Source organism: Physella acuta, unplaced genomic scaffold (genome assembly GCF_028476545.2).
Source record: "Physella acuta isolate Inbredline_101_S28 unplaced genomic scaffold, ASM2847654v3 ptg000511l, whole genome shotgun sequence".
NCBI classification, from domain to species: Eukaryota; Metazoa; Mollusca; class Gastropoda; family Physidae; genus Physella; species Physella acuta.
Window position 1 is genome coordinate 810,997 of NW_026732030.1, and position 21,339 is coordinate 832,335.

Consider the following 21,339-nt stretch of genomic DNA (forward strand, 5'->3'; position numbering starts at 1 on the left):
TTATAGAGTTAAATTAACATGTTGTTTGTTGAAAGATGGCGGTAGATTATAACTTGCCTGATCATGCATATACTATACACTAAGTATTATAATTTGTTAAAATGTCACTGATCTTGATTTTGCTTTTAATTAAAATAAGTAGTTTATAATAATTTTTAGCATTTAAAATAAATTCAGAGGATTAAAAGTACTAATCAAGTGATTTAGATTTATTATTTGACCCCTACTTCAGTTGGGAGTTGGCTTCTGCGGTAAAACTCCATTTTAGCAATTTTATTCCCCGCTTCACGTACACCTCCAGTTGAGCGTATTTTATTATCAACACAACCCAAAGACACAGAAACGTTAGAAAACACTTGGCCTATTTCTTTATGAAGTTTTGTTTTAATTTTTGATAATTTACTTTTATCAAAACTTGAGAAAAATCCAAATTTGGTTATTGAATGTGCACTAGGTCTAGGTTTAGCTTTTTTTTTCTCTTGAAAATAGGTTCGTGTCATTTAAGGAGAAACTGATAAATGCAAGTCGGATAAGTTTTTATTGTTAAAATATCTCGCACTCATGATACTATAAATAAACTCATATAAACTCTCAATGGCCCCAAGCTAATGACGACAATGACGTATGCTTATAATTAAAGTGAACTCACAGTGAACCCTTCACCATCATGGGCATGTAGGGATTTTCCTCCCGCCGACGATCACACGCTATTTAATTGAAACTGTCCTAATGCTTATTTATAATCTTTTTTTACATTTTTTAATTAAAACACACATTCATAAAAAAATAAGTAGATTCTAGATCCTTATCTATCACCTACTAATCCTAGTGTGTTCCTAACGTTTTTGTGTGTTTTGGTTGTGTATATAATAAAATACTGTCAACCGGAAGTGAATGTGAAGCGGCGAATAAAATACGCTAAAATGGAGCTCTACCGACTTCAGCTTTCGTTAAGTAAAGTCCTAACTAAAGTTATAAATAAAGTATAAAAAATAAAATATAAAAAATAGCCTAAGATTGTCTTTGTTCTGCTACAAAGCAAAATTGGAAATGATTTATTTTATAATAAAATGCCACTTTCTGTATCACATTTTACCAGTGATTAATCAGAGTCTCAAGTTTGATGTCTATTAATTAGTTATTCAATTGATAGGCCTAAATGAAATCAGTGGGTTGTTAAAGTTAAGCAAGTTCAAAATTTTGAAAAAGTTGAGTTTAATAAGCTATAGGCTTTTCCATCATCCAGTCCTTAATGGCCATATTAAAAAAACTACTAAACTTCTAGAAATAGCTGACAGACAAGGCATATTTAAAAGATCATTAGGCCTTTATTTAAGTAAGCCATAATAACTTTTTTATTTAATTTAACATTTAGGCCTATTTAGGGCTTATTAAAAGTTTTAAATGTTACTGTTAGGCACAGTTAAGGCCTAACACAATTTTTTTTTTTTACTTTTAGAACTAGATTAATTTAGCTAAATTCTTAATTTGATTAAATTTGATTAGTGATTAGCAGAGTAAATTTACCCTTTAGAACCTGGTGGTCAATGGGGCAGATGAAGCAGAGTTACTCTGTTTCTGTGACTGGTTTATGAAGAGATAGTGTGGTCAGCACAATGCTAACCTCCTTAACTTTGAGAGTCACTTACCCATCCAGTCAGATAGATAATTGTTTACAATGGTTGGGAGAAAGGGGAATGAATCAAAGTACATATTTTTTAAAGTGTTTAAGCTGTTGCTTTATCCACAGATTATCATGAGTAAGGCTGACAAAAAACAACCCTCAAAGAAAATGAAGCAAGATTTAGTGGTGGAGTTAAACAATGTTTTGATGGTGCGTGCTGAACAAATTAGGCAGCGTCTTCATAAAGAAAATCAGACAGCTGGTGAAGGTGATAATGAAGCAGCTGACTTAGTCGAAAGTGAAATACATTCATATGAGAAGTCCAGGTAGAACTACTGATAGACACTGAATCAAAAATGAAAAAATATTTTTAACCTTAAGAATATAAAAAAACATTACTTGTCACTAGGACTTGTTTCTAAACAACCATCTAAGAATATTGATTCCACTTTTTGCAGTTTATTTAATAAATTACATTCTAGTAAATTTAAAAAAAAATTATTGCAAACATTCCTTGCCCACACAAAGATTGTCTCAACAACAAAACATGTAAACATTGTCCTTCAAATATTAAAAAAAATCGCTAATAAAGTTATGCTTACTGCATAGAGGCCTTTCTTACTATGCTTTAATCAAGTGCATAAATGCCACCATATTTTGTGTTGTTCTTTCATTTAACTAGCTTACCAGAGACAACTGCAGATCAAGTTATGGTTATGAATACAAGCAGCTCAGCAATAAAAGAAAGCAATAATACTTCTAATCTGAATGCCAGTCCTAGTCATATCCCAGTGTCTAAAGCTCGTCAAAGAAGAAGGCAGAAAGTTGTAACAACCGTTGCAGTAAGCAAAAAATATTCAGAGGTAGATTTATTTTTACTTGTTGTATTTTAAATAAGGACCTTAAAAAATGCGTAACTAAATTAACATTTTAAAGATTTTCCAATAGAGTATGTAATTTGCTGGACTCACTTTTTGGGTAAAATTGTATTCACTTTTAACTATATAACTGCATGTATACTACATTTCTTTGTTTTATTTTAAAATGCAGTATTAATATCTTGTTCCTTTTATTGTCTTTTTTTATACTGAAGTTTTGATTTTTGTTTGTACACTTATTTAGAGTACAGGTTTGACTAAGCATACCAGTGTGGATCACTCAAAACATTTACATGGGGGGAGCAATGTGAATATAAAAAACTATCGTCCAGGCTATAATTGGAATATGGGAGGTCGTGTTAAAGAGCTACGTATCAGGTTAGTTTATATTTGAAACATCAACCAGCAATGTAGGAACACATCTACCCAACCATTATGGGCTTTTGTTTAATTAACATTTTATTTGTAGAGGGATAGACTGTCTCTTTCATTGACACACACACACACACACATATATTTTTTTGACCTAAGCAATGTGCTTCTGCCGACCCAATCAGAACTTATACATTATGTTAAAATATTCTTTAACAAGTACATTAAAAACATTATTAATAGCTATGATACATTTTATCATGTATTAGTATATTATTATAATGAATATCATTAAGCAATTACATTAGATGGGTGGTAAACTATATTAAATTTATTGTCTCATAAAACATTTAAGATTGTCAGCTGGCAAAACTAATAATTCTCTTTTACTTCCTCTATAACAGACAATAATCTACTGGCTCTTGAACTATATCAAACAAAATACCTAACAATAAAAAAATAACAGTTGAGTCTGGCTGGAAACAGTCTAGAGTAATGGACAAGGATACTTATTCTAAAACACCCTTCTTTTAAGCCCTAAACTATTTAGTTAACAAATTATAAGACCAATACTATAACATGGTTGACTCAGTTGAATGTACACACATGCCAGTCACTCTGTAAACAAATGTCAAAACTTCAAACATAAAATAAAATCTCATAACAAAAACAAATGATATTTTCAAAATTTTGAGTACACAAGTATTGCAAATTAAACATTTATGACATTTTATATTTTTTTGCTTATAGATATATAGCAAGAAAGTACCTATTCATTTGGCAAAAAAATGTCTTTGGTCGTGTTCCACTTGCAGTAGCCAAGTAAGTGTGTACGTTTTAAAAAGTTGTCTTTTTCATGTTTCCGACTTTATTGTGAATGAATCTCTTAGTGAATGAGCCTCTGGATTATTTCCTTTTTAAGTTTGTTGAATTATTTGAAGTCTATTAAATCTCACCTTAGCTCCTTTATGTGCCTCAATGTTATAAATTAGCAGCCTGTGGTGAACCAGCCATTTCAGTAGTAGAAAATGTAGGTGTGTAGCAATAGATCATATCTGTCTCAACTGTTCAATGTGTTAAAAAAATGTGAAACAAAATTGTAACTTTCCTCATTCACCATCTCTTAACACTTTCACACTTTATTTTTACACCTCTGCATGTGTCACATGATGTTTGCTCAGTTTCTCATGTTTTTTCCCTAGGGTTGGGAGCATATTATTTGTGAACATGTTAAACTTTTGGAAATTGGCCTTTTGTTGAACACATGCTTTGATGTGCCTATCCAGAATTTGCCTTGTTAAATGAAGTATAACAGCTGCATTAAAATACATGAATATATTACTTTTAATATTTCCATAGGCAGCATTATGAAAAGAACTTGCTGCATAAGGCATTTGTTGAATGGCATGATTTTTGGTGGGAGATCGCAAAGGAATGGAGGCTGGATGTTAGAGCTGAATGTCATCACAGGTGCAGACATTAGTTTGTATTGGTTGAGCTTATCTGTTAGATACAATTCATGCAGAAATGTGTGATTTAGTAGGTATAAATGACACATGAGACAACTTAAAATATTTTCATTTGACTGGAATATTACATCCAACAGACACCATACAGTGACTTTGTGACAGTCTAGACACCATACCTTAGTAAATTAAATCATGAATAAAATGTAACCTATTAAAGTATTTTTTGCCTCAGATACAAACTTGGAGTGCATGTCTTCACTAGATGGATTCAGTATGTTATATCAAGAAAGGAGAAGAAGGCTAAACTGATGTCTGCTAGCAGACAGTGTAAGTAACTGTTTACATACACATACTAGCTGCCTACCCGTGCTCAGCCACGGTGAATCTTTTTTAAATGTACCAACTTGAGAACAGAATAAAACTAAACACAAACGCTTATACCCGTGCTTTGCTACGGTGTGGATATCGCCACGGTGTGGATATGGATATTACCTCAGAGTTTACAGCACTTTGCATGGATTGCGGTCCCCGCATTGGGGCGGATAATCCATCAGCACACCGCGCTGCGTGCGAGTTCGGTAGCACTCTGGCGCGAATATGGATATTCACAAAAATTAAAGTCTGTTTAAAAAATTCAGAGTTAACGCTCTCACGAACGTCCGCCCAGACATCTCTCCTCTCCCAACCCAAGGCGTCATCTAAACCGCCGCCGAACGACACGTTTACCCGGCCGTCCGCGCCCAGGGAGAGACTTCCAGAATCTATAGCGATGACACGAAGAAGGAAGGACTGACACACTGACGCGTTATATTATAGATAAACATCAATGTTTGATGTAATTCTCAGTTTAAGATTCACATTAAAGAATATACTTGTGAAACAATCAACTAAATATGAAGATACATATACATCTATGTTGGAAATATAATATGTTGGAAGTTATAATATTGAATTGAACAGATATTTTTGTTATAGATAATAATCATGTGCTCTGCAAATGCTGGAAGGGATGGAAAGATTATATCAAATTCAGGCAGAAAAAAAAGTTGTTAGCAAAAAAGGCAGATGAGTTTCAAAACTCTGTGGTTACTAGGTAAGGTACAATATTTTGGTTTCATTCAAAATTGTATTCTATGTTTAATTGTATTCAATCTTTAAGTTGTACTAAATAGTTTTGTTGACAATTTCTAAAACAACTTGTTATTGTATTTTGCATTTTACTGGATATTTTTATTACCCACAACCCAACCCTCTCCTTCATTCATTCAACAGACATTTTTGGAAAGTTTGGAAAGGAAGAAAACAAAATTTGATCGTCCAACATGAAAATTTGACCTTGGCATTACAGTTTTGGGCCTACAGAATACAAGCACAAGTGAATAACATTTTTCTAATTATTTAATCCTGTCATCAGACATTTAAAGAGAGATTATGAAATTAGATAGTAATAGAGAGATCATGTAATTAGATAATCATAGAGAGATCATTGTAATCAGATAGTCATAGAGAGATCATGTAATCAGATAGTCATAGATATATAAGTATACTCAGATCATGGCTTAAAATTACTGTAATCACTCTGATAATCATTAAAATATGGGAATAAGTGTGTGTCTTTAGCGATATTATTTATTAATAATCCTGTGTAAGTAAAACTAATTCATTTTCAGATATAGTAGTGGATTAAAAGTTTTACACGTTTACCTCCATTAGCAGAAAAAGCTATGCATGTGCCAGAGACATATATTTTTACTTTACTTATATATACTTTATATTTTTACATTGGTTGCTATGGAAACCTGCCTAAGAATAAAAGTTTTTACTTTCTTCAGCATTGGTTGCTATGGAAATCTGCCCTAGAGTTGAAACATAGAGAGAAGCAGAGATACATTGATGCTGCTGTTTATCACAACAGTGTTGTAGTCTCCAAATGTCTGAAGGCCTGGACTTTGTACATAGCAAACAAAAGGACCAAGAGAAAACATGCAGGTAAATGAAATTTAGGTTGTTTTTGTTTTATTTATTTATAATCACTTTATATTAGCTAAATAAAGCATCCTTTCACACATGAGCTGTGTTACTGTACCCATGGTATATGGCTGGGTGGACTTAGAGTTGACTGCTGGTAACTAAAGTTTCTGTTGAGACTTTGTATACTTACCACACTGTTATGCCATTCCTTTCCTTTAAGAACAATCTCTGAAATAAAAAACAAACAAAATGGCTAAATGCTTGTCATGAATTTTATTTACAATTTTAAATTATTTAATTGTAAGAAAATATTTTGACCACGATTAAAGTTTTAACAAGTATTTATGTATACTGCCATGGTCTTTTCATAAATGTTTAAATTTTTCCATGTGGTGAGTATGCTAAAAAAAACCTGAAATAAAAATATTATTGTCTTACAATAACAAGTCAGTTCTAAAACTATTTTCAGAGTTTGCCACCCGTGTTTACTCAGCCAATCTGAAAGTTCGGTGTTTCAACCACTGGTTTCAGTCCTGGCACATGCTGAGGTCTTTACAACAACATAAACTCAAAATAGAATCACATTCAAAAAGTTTTAGATATCGTTGGGTATTTTGGAGATGGAGGCAATGTATCCTTTACACTAGGAATTTCCATTTAATTTTTAATTGGCAAAAGAAAAGTTTAAAATAAATAGGTCTTTAACTTTACCATGTTCATACATTTTTAAATTGTTAAACAAAAGTAAAATATTTGGTTAAATAATTGAATTATAAATCTAGGCCACTATATTTTGTTAATTTGGTTGCATGAATGTTATTTTCTTTAACAAGATACAGATGTTACTTTAAATAAAAACATGAAAGAAACAGACATCTTGGCTGTTAGACATTGGCATTTACAGTTAATGGTAATATAAAGATTTTACGAAATTATTTTGTTTATGTTAAATATTTCAAATCTATACAAAATAGGTCTATTCAATAATAATATTTTTAAAAAAATTGTCTCCCAAAAACATTACCCAGCATAAGAAATATTTGTTTTTATTCTATATTTTTTAATCATACTAAACGTTGTTGATCAGTTCAATCTCAAACTTATCATTTTACAGAGGGTTGGTTTTGATGCTTTTCGTCTGAATGTGGTACATGCAAACATAAAGGTTATGAGAGGTCAACTGGTAACACAGCTGAGAACTAAACAAGTAAACAATGGTTCATTATTTCATATTCTTCAAACATTTGGGTTTTTTTTTTCAATCAAAAGTAGTATTTTAAAATAGTGTAGCATATGTCAAAATCATAATGATTTAAAAAACAAACAAAAAAACTTTCTTTTGAGTTGAGGTAGATCTTTTAGTCTTATGATGGGTTTTAAGAAAAAATGGGCAACCCCAAAATTAACAGATATACTTTATAAATTCTTGATTTTGTTATTCAAATACGTATGTAGTGAAATGTTTTTTCTAATGATCAGCTTCAACGTTCAGCTTGGAACAAATGGAAATCTGCATGTGAGAAGAGAGAGGAACTAAAGATGGCTCCACAGACAAAACTTGCACGAGACCATAGAAAGTAATTAAACTTTTAATTTTGAGCATGTTTATTCTGTTGTAAATTATGTTTTCTTGCTTAAAGCTTATAATTTACTCAACAAAGCAACATTATGTATGCTTTAATATGGTATGTAGGAGTTTTAATATTTCAATATTGCAGATGTTGAAAATTTAAAATAATTTCAGTTCCAGGTTATTGCAGAAATGTTTTTCAGCATTAGTTAATTACACCACATGGAAACAACACCAAAAGGTATGAAAATCTTTTAGTATCATGATAATATGAATTTAACATTAAAATAGTTAAACATATTGTAAAAAGTTTTTTATTTTTTAACAGCAACAGTTTGCTAAAGCTGATGCACATTTCTATCTACAAATTATGCCGAAATGTTTATATCACATGCGAGCTTATGTTGATCTGGAGAAAACTTGCAGAGAAAATGCTGTTAAAGCCAAGGAATACAGAAGGTGGGGCTTGTTTTGTGTACAATTTTTGTTTTGGATTTACTTTGACAGTTTTGAAAATCACAAACAATCCTATTGGTGATAACAGTTGATTTTGTGAATTTATTCACATAACATTAAGTTTAAATTTCATAGTTTAATAAGCTATCTTTAATAACATTTCTATCAAGAAGTTGTGGAATGTCTGCTGAAAATAAACTGAAATTAATTATCCTAAAGTAAATATCATAAAGATGCTTATTGACTCAGATAACCATAATCAGTTAGTACTATTCCTTGAATATTTATTACATCTTTTTATAAGCCTTTGTTAACTGGTGTAAATTAATACATCTTTTATAAACCCTTGTTAACTGTTGCAACTTTTTAAAAGCCCTTGTTAATTGCTGTGATTAACTGACTTGATGAAAAACTTTTTAGGTTGAGTGTACAACAATATGTGTTCCAAATCTGGTATAATGCAGCCAATCAGAGCAGGGATGAAAGGATGATGTGCAGAATGGTGGGTTGATTTTTAACCATTTTTAAAATTACGAAGTTGTATTGAAAAACTTGTGTTGTTAGACTTTTTTTTTTGTAGTATGCTATTTATGACCTGGAATAAAAATACATTTTATTTTGAAAATTATAATTATATATATTAGCATCAGCTTGTATTTTATTTTATTATTTTTTACAACATTTTATACTGATAAAAAGGCAATGAAAAGGAGTGACAGCAAGGATTATTCAAAATGATTGTTCTTTAAAAAAAATTGTATCATTGTACAGGCATTGTTACACAGAGAGTCAGTACTTCTTCACTCCTTCTTTGCCTTATGGAGACAGAGGACAAAAGATGTGGAGCAGGAGAGAGAGAGAATAAACCAAGTGAGAGACCACTACCTGTGGACCCTGTGTAGCAGGGTTTGGTGCGCCTGGAGAAAAGTGGTTGAAGATAAGAAGACTCTGTGAGTACTGTCTATGTTCACTGTGTACTGGAGATTTATATTTAAAATAGTTTTTAAAATAGCTCTTTCATTAAAATGTTTAAAAAATAATTTCAGATTGTTAAATACTAAAAAAGCTTGTCGCCACTACCACCTTCGAAAAATGAGGTTGGCTCTCCAGTATTGGAAACAGGTGAAATAATTACATACAATTTTTTTTTAGAACTAAATGTTTGTATAGCTAATGATAGATGAAATAACTATAAATAAATTACTATTTATAACTAACTGTTAGTACAGAGTTAAACACTTTTGCTGTGACTAGTGTGATGACACACACTGAAAAAACCACAATTATTGTTTTAAAACAACTGAAATGACTTACTATTTTGTCAAAACATGAATACAATTTTCTATGTTGGGGTATGTTTTGAAACATCAGTTTTAACTGTCAAGGTGTTATCTTTGATAAAAGCAACTTAATGTGCAAATAAGCAAATTTATCTTTTGTGCAATACATTTTTATATAATTATAGTAATTGTCATAAGCAATAATGCTTTTTTTTCCAATCTGTAAATATTGTTTACGAAACAGTTTAATACAGCTATATTCATAATTAAATATTCTTGAATTAGTATTATAGGACTATAATTAAGATTGTTAGTTAAGATTGTTAGTTAATGAACTTGATTTGTTTCATGTTTGTGTGTTTGTATGTTCTCTCAAATGTTACATGTATTCGCAGTGGGTGAGGGAAAAGAAAGAAAAGAAAGAAAAAATGAAAAAAGCTGTCCTGCATTATAAATTTAAGAGCCTAAAAATTTCACTAAAAAAGTGGAAAACATTTATTGTTGAATGCCGGAAGTTCAAATCTGTGTCAGATGTTAGATATCAGGCGCACGCCTCTCAACTTGTCAGGTAAAGGTTTACCTTGATTTAGTTTTAGACTTAATGAGCATAATCATGTAATGGTGATTACATATTTTGCTTTATGTTAAATTCAAATCTTATATTTCATTTGAGTTTTTAGTGACACATTTATTTGTGGTATAGAGTAGAAAAATTAAAATATTTACTTGTTTTTTTTTAAGGCAAACATTTTTGGCATGGAGAAAGACAGCTGTTCATTTAGCTGCCATTAGAAAAAAGATCTTGGCAGCCAATATACATTACAATAGGAAGTTAATGCATCAGGTAAACATAGACATTTTCTTACATGCACTATTACATTAATTTTAAGGAGAGATGCTGTGTTTTCCAGTAGGTAAGACAGAACTAAACTTTTCCTCTTAAAATATAGAATGGGATATACTGGCCCTATTGTGTGACACACAGCATACAAGACGACCCCAAACTTTTGAGATTTTTCTGGGTTAAAAGTCATCATATGTGCTGGATAATATAGTGTATACACAGACATCTTATTGTATAAACATGTTAATGTAAGAATACACAAACAAACATGTACTACCCCTTCTTACTTAAACCCACACTGTAAAATATTGACTTACTTATTAAGTTAGTACTTATTTTTAATGCTGTTTTAGGTTATTATTTCATGGCATCGACAAGCATCAATCCAAGCCTATAAAACATCTCAGAATCAACAACTCTTGAGGGAAACTCAGGAACACTTAGATCACTGTATGCTTTCTCTGTATTTACTGTACTGTTTATTTAAATTAGGAACACTTAGATCACTATGATTTCTTTATGTCCACTGTGCTGTATTTTATTTTAGTTTAGAATGCAAACATGTCTTTGAAATCTATTATTTCTCTAGTCAAACTTGGGCTTTACTTCAAGCACTGGAAAGATGCCAAACAAAAGTCCAGTGAATTGCAGCAATGTAGTTTGAGAGCAGAGAGCCATTATGGCAGGAGTTTGCTGTGTAAGACACTGAAAGACTGGAAAATGTACTGCAGGGGTTGCCTGAAGAAAAGAGTGAGTACCTACACAGCTTCAGTTTGAACATTTTTTGTTTGCAGCTTTCATTTATTTTTTTTATAAAATAGTTTCCAATACACTCTTAACGTTTGATCTGGTCTATTAATTTGACTAGTTTAGCAATCCTATAAATATCTTTACAGCTGTTATTACGTCAATGCATTTGGTTTCACAATGTGCGTATAACTGCCAAACATTACTTGATATGGAAGACAAGACTAGATGAACACAGGGAGGAGATGGAGAAATCTCAGCTAGCTATGTGGCAGTGGAGCTTAGTTTTACAGAGGAAGGTACGTCAAGACTGCTAGTATTAATTGACTTAATCAGAATTTTAAAATAATTGTTTCATAAAATTAATTTTTTGTTCTGTTAAGGTTTTGTCGTTAGTTAATTTATTAAAAAAAAAAACGTCACGTAAATGATGTTTTAAAATAGTGTGTATAGTACTATTTAATTTATTATTTGTTGTTTTAGTTCTAATTTTTTTTCCAAATATGTCACTGATCTTCTAGGTATTGTTGGCCTTAAAGGTGTATGTACAGAAACGCAGGTACAAAAAGTCACGTTTGGCAGAAGCTGCAGTTTTATGGCGCCAAAATCTTTTACATGAAGCTTGTGGTCAGTGGTTGTCAACAGCAGACAGTTTATCTCACAGGCGGTCAGTGATGGCAGAACAGCACCAGGCCAAGTCTGTGCTGGACAGCTTCCAGCTAGTTCACAGGTGTGCTCTCCACTGGAAGATCTGGGCCAAGAGAAGAGGGGAGACTAACAAGGTTTCAAGGGACATAACTCCCTCGCTGATGTCTTCAGTTTTTATGTCTAAAGACACTTCCAAATTCCCAGTTGTTCACACAATCTACTCAGGGCCAGCCACTCATCCTGTTCCAGCCATTAAGCCAGGTTTTTCACCTGTAAAGCCAGTAAATGTACTCAGGTGTGTAGTGTATCCCAACCATATCTGTTTTCACTAGAGTACCATCCGAATAAAAGCATAAAATTTTGTTAATTAAAATTTTGTCATGCTTCTATCTATATATATAATTCTCTTCTTCGAGCCGTTAGAAAACAAGCTGCAAACGCTCTCCCTACCTCCCCACCCCTACATGGTTTTAGTGAGCTGTGTTCACTCTAAATGTTTACAAGCAGAGCCAACGATTTTAAACGTAGGGGGGGGGGGGGGGAAGGAAGGGGGGGGGGTTATGGTCCTTAACGAGCTACTTATAGTGTTTTAAAGAAATATTTTCAGTGTCAGCGTTGGTACTGTCGAATTCACAAATTATGAATTATTGAAAATTAGAAACAACTAAATAGCGGCGTATGTTATGCCGCGGGCCGGCTCGTCTTTATTATTTTTAATGTTTTTTTAATCTGTCCAGTAAGACTGGAATAATCTCCAAACAGCGACCAGCTCCCAAAAGGCCTGCTTTTTTGATAGAATCCCTTAAACGTGCTGGTCTGCAATACCTTGAACTAGACTTTGAAGACAGGTAACTTTTTAATTCATAGTCTTGTTCAGTGGTTGTCAGTTCTTAAGGTAAAAGCTGGTAAAGTGACTGTATTTTTCTCTTTTGACTATAGTCATTTGGACCTTGCTGTAGAAAATGATCAACATAAAGCTGATAATGACACATCACACAACTTTCTTAAAGACAAGTCTAATGCAGTAAGTATTGGAGTTAATGATGAGCAACTATTTTAAACTCTTTTTTTTTTTACTTTCTCGTATATACGAAGTATAGAGAAAGTATTGTAATCGTGCAAAAAAAAAAATCGAGATTTTTACAAATCTCGACGTTTTACACCTCACTGATACGGAAAAACATAATTTTGCAATCTTGTCCGTATGTCTGTGTGTGTGTGTGTCTGTCTGTGTGTAAACACGATTACTTGAATACCGTTACAGCTAGGTTGATGAAATTTCATATATAAGTTTTTTATCAAAATCGTAGATCCGTATCAACTTTTGAGCGATTTCCGATAAACGGAAGTGGTACTTTTTCTACTTTGAATTTTTAAAAAGCCTATAACTTAAGTACTATTTCAGATAGATAAATGAAATTTCACATGTAAGTAAAAGATCTAATTCTCTACCTTCTGTCAAATTTTGAGTAATTTCTGTTGACCGGAAGTAGTAATTTACGCTATTTCCGATTTCTCAAAAAACGCATGTAAATTTAAAAAGTAATAATAATATTGCGCACTATTATGCACATTTTCTTTTGGCGTTCGCTTGTTGAGCAATTCTTTTTTCTACGAGATTCTATTCTATTTTTAAAAGTTTAAGTAATTAAAAATCATGTCTATATTCCGAGTTATATAAGAATATTCGAGAAAGTTTAGGGGAGATCACTCCCGGTTTATTTTATCTTGCTAACAAAATAACAGCCCCTAATTACTTTAAAAAAAACTTGTATCTTAATATGCCAGAAAAATATGTATTGAACTGTGTCATTTGTAGAGCGTCTACACTTATGCTATCTTTCTCTTTCCAGACATGTGAAGATGTGAGACTTGTTGAGGAACCATCTTATTCACTTTTGCCTGAGAGGGACGCTCCCAGAGAAACTTTACCAACAACCTCCTGTGAAATAAGTGCCTTTATACCCTATTCAAAAACACAGAATGTGTTTACACCATTTGACTTCCATGCAGAAAGAGAACCTAAAAATAAAATCAGAAACAGAGAAGTCAGTGATGGGCAAAAATTTGATGTTTATGGCACAGCTCCAGACTTATTCTCAGGACTAACACTAACACAAACATTTGACACTGTAGCTTCCAATCTACATGGAAATAAAGAAGACAAAATTTTACTTCTGAAACCTGAAGACTTCATGAAAAAGCCTCTTCCTTTAGTTGAATCAAATAGTAGGACTAATACTAGCTTACTGCTAGGACCACCAGACACCTCATGTAGGTCTGTAAAACCTCTAGCAAAAGCTGATCTTCCCAATGTTGTGCTTCCATTGTTTACCCACACAGAAAGAGAATCTGACTCACCTTCAAGCATAGGTTCATCAAAGGAAAATTTTATCCCCATACTACAAGAGGAAAGGTGTCAGTCAAACTCCCCATCTCTAGAGCTACATCATGGGATTTTGTCTGTCAATGTCCCACAAATCAACCCTCACAGAACCAAAAGCTCAGTGACTTTCAAGCTTGACAGATCTTTAAATCCTGAGGAAGAGATCATCAGCATTAGAGACAGGCTTCAGCATTTCAAGCAATGGAAGCAGAGGTTGAGGTAAGTTCTAAGCAAGTTTGAACTAACTCGACATTCATTTGTTTTTTTAGAATGTATATTTTAATTGCCAATTATTTGCAAATATTTTTTTCTCCTACTCCATAAAATTTGATTTACCATTAAAGATTAAGCTAATATTCTATTTTTTTAAATTGTTTTTAAATACCACTTTACAAGTTAACTAAAAAAAATTGCCTGAAGAAATCTAAAATACAAGATGAATTCAAAAACATAATAGGTTTTTTTGTCTTTTTTATCGAGTTCAGGTCTCTGAAGAAGCAGCACCATCAACTCTCTGATTGGCTAGCGGAGCATGCAGACCCTGTACCACAAGATGAGGATATTGAACTCGCATCTAAGGAGTTAGAAATGGTAACTATGTCTTCAATCTATTACCTTAAATACGTAAAATTAAGAACATGAAATGTTTAAAATAAATTTTTTAATGTTTTGTGAAACTCTTTTAATAGATATTTTGTTACATTGTTTTTTTAGTTTATAATTTATAAAATGCTGTTTTTTTTAAAAAAATATTCACTTTTTATTAGATATTGCAAATTTTTCTATTTAAATTAAAGATCAAGCAAGAGATGAAAGAGCTGCAGGCTGTGTTAGACTCAGAGAAACCAGTCTGTGAGAGGCTTATTCTGCGCGCTCAAATCCTAGCTGAGCAATTCAGTTTTTGTAGCAAATAATAAAACTAACTTTAGAGCTCCCTTAATTTAGTTTAATTATGTTTTTGATGTAACTGATCATTTATTGTTGTTCTAGAAATTAGAATTGTATAACAAACAACAAAAAAATTGCTTTGCCACAGTGAAATAAGTCTCTCATTAGAAACATAAGTATAGTTACCAGGGAATCAGCATTTTATCAAATGGCATTTTGTTGCTTGGCATATTTAAATTTAAATATACTTAATTAAAGAAGTGTACTTTAGCTGACTTTTTGTTTAGACTGTTTCATTGTTTTTGTTGATTTAATTAATACACTTTTATTACCTGTAGATTTTGTACAGCTATGAAAATGATAACATGTCAATTAGAATTTAAATAAAAAGTAAAAATAGTTCAACACTGGTGAATTTATCAAATAATTTTTAACTTTTTGTATTACATTAGTTTGTATAACATTAGCAAAAAACAACCTTTTTATTTGATGCCATAAAATAACAAACCATAATAGAATGTATTGTCATGGGTCAATTTCATCTACTGCACGTCCACCTTGCATAGCCCAGTACTGCAGGAAATGTTCCTACCTGACAATAACATTATGACCAAATAATGCCAGCCATATGCAGCTGTCCACTCTTATCTACCACCCCTGAATGACTTCACCTGTGTCCACTTACCTGTGCATATACGCACATCAAGGTTACTGTCAATTACAACAGTCCATTTTTTTTAAAAGAAATGCTGTGCCAGTGAATGTTACCTGTGCAAATTGTTTTCATTCCATGAGGTGACTGTCATCTTCCGGTGGATCAATGTTGTTGATGCACCCCATAGACCTTTATTAGATACTGAGTTGTTGCAGGTTCCATCCAGAGGCAGTGGTTGGCTGCAAACCCATTGATGACAACTTTTTATGATTTCTTAAGTGCGCTAAACTTTTGAAAACTTCATTCCACGGTTTGTATGCACAATTAAAGCTATACTCGGGCCAAACTTTTCAGTTTTTGATTCCCTTACCTTTTGGAATCCTAGAAAACGCGTTTTATAGCGTATTTGTCCCGTGTTGCTGCGATCAAAATTTACATGTTTTATAAGGTTTTAATTCAACTCGTTTAAATTGTGTACCCTGTCTTTCTGAACTGAATTATTTTAATGTGAACAATGTCGGCGCTATAATATTTGGGTCTTTATAATTGTGGATCTGGTTCACACTATCTCCTAAACGTGAACCATTGAGTGTACGTTAATCACCCGTCGTAATAATGAGGTGGAGCACACCTCGGCGACCGAAAAGGTGTCAAGGGCGTCGCAGGGCGCTGTCGTGAGCCACCATTATCGTTAAGTGCTCTTTAAAACGAATGCAAGCGTCATGACGTTCACAGGGGACTCATGGGTGCTCCAGGTCGTTTGGGCGCCGATATGATTTAGCCAACGATTATAGTATAGTAGCCCACCATATACATACGTTTTCGGTATTCTTTAGAACTAAGTAGACGCCATAGTGCTCGCGTTGAATACCGTGTCGCAACGATTCACTCGCCCGCCGGGAACAATGTTTGGAACAGTTCTCATAATAGGAAAGCAAAGGCGGCTGGACAAACAATCCTTTCATGTGCCGAAATTACTGGAACAGGTGAACTCTACTTCACATGCCCAAAAACATCGATAGGGTATAGTCTGCCGCGGGTATTTCTACGACTTCAAGAGTTATGAACTGGTTTGTACGTCCAGATATATATATATTTTTTTTTACAAAAAAACGGTACTATGTTTATAAAAGGAAGTATGGACTCAGTTAAAATATTGTTCCGAGGTTTTCCCGAGGGTAGTACTATTTTTTTCCTGACCCCCTGGGGCCGATGTACATCTCAAGGAGTTTTCAAAGGGTTATGAAGAGGTTCGTACGTGGGAATTTTTTTCGAAATATAGCTCATGTAAGGCGCCGGTCAGTAGAGGTCAGTTTTGACCCCCTCTTCGTGGCCTTTTTGGCCAGCCGGCACGGCCCCCGTGTTCTGTCGCCCCAAGGCAGAATTCTGCCAAATTTGAAGCGCCTGCGACGCCGGGAACTGCCCTATCGGGCACCCGATAACTTTGCTTTATATATATAGATATTTATAAACTTTAAAAGAATTATGGTTTATAACAATAATAAGTAAAAGTACTATAAGATAATTTACAGAGCATCCCGAACTTTTGTTATGTATTTAAATTAAATACGCAGTCGAAATACGCGGTCGAAAATTTAATTCTAAAAGAAATATAGGCACATATGTTTTTGCCATATGCCTTTCTTTGGTCAACTTCTCCTCAGTCGGCCTTGTCCGTCCATATTGTGTGTTGCTGACGTTTTGCGTCAATGACAGCCATTGTACCGCGTCGGCTTTCTGTTTTGATCCTATTCTTTGTTATGATAAATGTGGGCAGTACAAGTGGTTAAACTATTGATAGGATGAGTTGAAGACAGCAAGACACATTAACTACGTCTTTATGCCATTTCAAGCTAAATTAGTATTTAAAAAAAAGATGAAAACCTTTCTATCATATTCTATTAAATATTGTATGTGTAACGCAATTAAAACCTACATACTTCCAGTGGCGGAACTAGAAAAAAAGGCCCCCCCGCAGAATTTTTTTTTGGGCCCCTATATATATATATATATATATATATATATATATATATATATATATATATATATATATATATATATATATATATATATATATATATATATATATATATATATATATATATATATATATATATATATATATATATATATATATATATGGCCCCATTAAGTTTTCGAAGTGAGAAACACCGACTCTCTAAATCTAGCCCAACACACTAAACTGACGATGATTTTTAAGAGGCTTTTATCAAACGTTACCAACCGTGTATTTTTAGACGTGTGCACTGTTTACCAGAAGTTGAATTAAATATTAACAATTTCGGCAGTTCATTTCTACCAACTAGACACGCCAAGGCATGCTGTAAGTCCTTCGGCGACGGCCCAGGTGTCAGGGGAGTCACGGGGCTTTTGGGAGCTACCGGTTACATTCAGAGTTTCTTCCAGGCATCTCTTCGGGGGGGGGGGGGGGGGGCAAGCCCCCCCGAAATTTTTTTACCGCCCCCCACCCCCCCGAACGAAATGAAATTTATATACTTTATATAGAAAATATATACTTTTAACAGTGTCCGCCCCCCCCCGAAGAAAGTCTACCGCCCCCCCCCCCCCGAAAATTTCAAGTGCCCCCCCCCCCCCCCCCCCCCGGAGAAAAAAGTCTGGAAGAAACACTGGTTACATTACTGCACAAGGGATGGGCGCGACATATTGTTTCTTCCGGCAGTCTGGAAGAAGTATTGGTGCAACACTTGATTAGATTTAGTCATCGAGTGTAGTAGCGAGACTTATTCCTAGTGTTGTGGGAACTTTTAAACGACTGGATGTGGGGGCCAACCTGCTCATATGTGATGCGCTCAGGATGACACTGTCGCCGGTGATTTCAAGTAGTAACCTCATCCGCTTATGCAAGATCTAGGGGAGCTAAATCACATATTTCCGTTGGGCGTCCCCACTCCAATATGTAAACAAATGTTAGCCTATGACAGAAACCTTTGCGTGGCTGTCCTCAACAGCTTCCAAAGTTTTCATGGCGATTGGGTAAATGATGCAGTAATGCAAAATAGGCAGAAACATGTTTTTCACATGTACAACTGTATGTGGCCAGCTCACGCGTCGGATAACCTTCTGATTTAGGGGGGGGGGGGGGATCCACAAATGACGTCACATTTTTTAACGACTAACAAAAAGCCAGACCCTCACACACCCCCGCCTCAATAACGTCATTTATAAATAATAATTGACTATTAATTATATAATAATGTTCAATTAATTCTAAACGTTCTAATTAATTTCTAAATAATTATATAAAAAATAATCTTACCTTCCCTGTTTTGTGAATTAGATGTGCCTAATACTAATAGTATGAAAGCAAATTAATATCTGTTGACTAGTGCTGTCTAGTGTCTGACAAAATGTGCTAAAGTGGTGAATCGTACGGTTAGGAAGTAGTTCATAAACGATACATTGATCTACTCGATACTTGCGAGGCTAAAAAAGAGGGATGGGATGGGGGTCGGCTCGGGAAAAATCTTGAAAGAGACAACAAAGCGCCCATGTACCATCGCCCATTGTAAAACTTACTCAGGGGAGATAATTCCAAGTATAGGCCTTAAAAGTTTACTATGATATTTCTTGTAAAAGTAAAAAACAAGTAAACGTATATAAAAACGAAGTTTCTAGTATTATATTCTTTTTTATTATTTGTAGGATACAAGATAGTACAGAATACAAATTCAACCACTATCACTAACACATATTAACATTGAAAAATGTTTAATGGATTTCGGCGGGTCCCTAACTAATGCCGCAAAGAGGAAACGCGCATCATGAAAGCCACTTCATATGTAGCGGCTCTCGTGCTATGGTCTTTGTTGTTTTTTTAAAAAGAATTTTGCCGGCGACAGCGTGGGGAAATAGAACTCGGCCTTGACGATGGTTAAAAAATACAACTATAAATAAAAAGAAATGTTATCCCCATCCCCTGCCCCATCCGCCACAGTACACTTTGGAGGATCGGTCAAACAGTTACATGTCCTCTATTTAGCTATCAAAGGGGGCAACGAGTCAAATGTGTCATTCAAATTTGAAGCGTTGCCTATATTTTACACTGTATTTTGTGTAATGGATTTTATTTTTTTGCTGAAGAGCGTGGTATAGTGACTGTAAAATAAAGATAATCGTACCGCAGCTACAGTGTTTTTCTTTTACAAACTAAATATCAAGGCAAAAATGCACGAAAATTAAATTCAAAATTTTAAAAAATACTAATTATGGTCAGCAGTGGGCCCCTAAACGGCCTGCCCCCCCCCCTACCCGCATTGCGGGGTCTGGGGGCACTGTAGTTCCGCCCCTGTATAGATCTTTTGGTTGTTTTTAGGCTTAAAAGCTAGATCATTGTATCTTAAAATTTTTTAACTTTAATGTATTTAGTGTTAATAACTAATGTTCCATTAACACGTGTACTAATTATAAAACGATTAATAATATAAAGACGAGTCTTACCTTCCTTGTTGTGTGAATTAGATTCGTCAACGAAATACTTCATCAGGTAAATGAACAACTACTGACTAGTGTCTTTAACAAAATGTGCAGAATTGGTCAGTTTACAGTTCAGTATTTCATAAACGGTTCGTTAATCTATGCATTACATCTTATTGTAAGAGTAAGGGTGTGGTGAGGGGTAGAGGTTAGGGGGATGGGGGGAGGGTAGAGAGTTGGGAAGGCTCAAGGGAAGGGGACAAGAAAGCGCCGATGAACATCTACATCAATAGTGCCGACTTTTTCCGGTCGTCTAGAAGACCAGGATAGTCGCCGCAACATTTCCCCAGCCCGATTTTCAAAGCTTTTTTGTTCTCCTAATCGACGCCACTAAAAAAGAACGGTAGGCTGCGTCTTTGAAGTTGTCTATATGTCTGGCGGTCTCTCGAGCAATAGTCTGTGCATTTTTCTCAAAGACGTTTGCCGACTATCGTGTTTGTTTGTAACTGTAGAAGAAAGATAACTCAACATCCACCTATTTTTTTTATTAAATTTTAAAAAAATAATTTTTTTTTTTGTAATAATTTAGCCAGGATTTTTGGGCCCCCAATCGGTCTGGGCCCCCCCGCATTGCGGGGTCTGGCGGCACTGTAGTTCCGCCCCTGCATACTTCATACTAATTTTTTTTTACATATCTTATAAATATTACTATACGCACATTTCATTACATTTAATTTATCGTAAGTTGATTTGGACTTTCTGAATGTGTAATACATAAAAGTATGAACAAGTTCCATACAGATACATATTTGTGACTTTTTCCCTGTGACTTTTTTTTCCTACAATTGAATAAAATATGCTAAAATGGAGTTTTACCTATTATTCAAGTCAACGAAATTCAAAGTTAATCTAGCCTACTTATTTATGTTATGTTAAATCTGATCATATTATTATGCACATATTTTCTTTTATAGTTATGCTGTAGGCCTGTACACTGTATACTCACTCGTTAGTATGCCCATCAGTAGAATATTTTTATATTTGGCTCAACTGGCCGTCTTCATATCTGGCATTATTGACAAGAAATAAACAAATC

General features: G+C 33.9%; 1 protein-coding gene across 4 annotated transcripts; it reads left to right on the forward strand.

Moving 5' to 3' along the window:
• The first annotated feature begins 45 nt into the window (after positions 1–45).
• LOC131944863 (protein SFI1 homolog) lies at positions 46–15,585 on the forward strand. 4 transcript variants are annotated; one of them, XM_059305732.1, is made up of 30 exons: positions 46–83; positions 1,751–1,950; positions 2,307–2,487; positions 2,747–2,880; positions 3,625–3,696; positions 4,234–4,344; positions 4,576–4,670; positions 5,319–5,436; positions 5,616–5,718; positions 6,176–6,332; positions 6,784–6,945; positions 7,154–7,224; positions 7,429–7,521; positions 7,794–7,891; positions 8,059–8,125; positions 8,213–8,343; positions 8,761–8,842; positions 9,112–9,290; positions 9,387–9,462; positions 10,016–10,188; positions 10,362–10,464; positions 10,818–10,914; positions 11,054–11,214; positions 11,361–11,510; positions 11,733–12,154; positions 12,597–12,707; positions 12,799–12,883; positions 13,713–14,464; positions 14,731–14,836; positions 15,043–15,585. In XM_059305732.1, exons 2-30 carry the CDS (start codon positions 1,757–1,759, stop codon positions 15,157–15,159), a joined length of 4,401 nt encoding a protein of 1,466 aa, XP_059161715.1. In that variant the 5' UTR covers positions 46–83; positions 1,751–1,756; the 3' UTR covers positions 15,160–15,585. The 4 variants fall into 4 exon arrangements, with proteins under 4 accessions (XP_059161715.1, XP_059161714.1, XP_059161716.1 ...); XM_059305731.1 differs by having other exon boundaries at positions 51–138; XM_059305733.1 differs by lacking the exon at positions 46–83 and adding an exon at positions 927–954.
• The last annotated feature ends 5,754 nt before the right edge of the window (positions 15,586–21,339 follow it).

What these genes read in the sequence shown, in the direction of transcription:
- LOC131944863 (XM_059305732.1), top strand. Translation starts at nt 1,757, where the DNA reads ATGAGTAAGGCTGACAAAAAACAACCCTCAAAGAAAATGAAGCAAGAT. An exon ending in GTTAAAGAGCTACGTATCAG is followed by an intron (nt 2,881 to 3,624) that starts GTTAGTTTATAT and finishes TTTTGCTTATAG; the next exon opens with ATATATAGCAAGAAAGTACC. An exon ending in ATAGGAAGTTAATGCATCAG is followed by an intron (nt 10,465 to 10,817) that starts GTAAACATAGAC and finishes ATGCTGTTTTAG; the next exon opens with GTTATTATTTCATGGCATCG.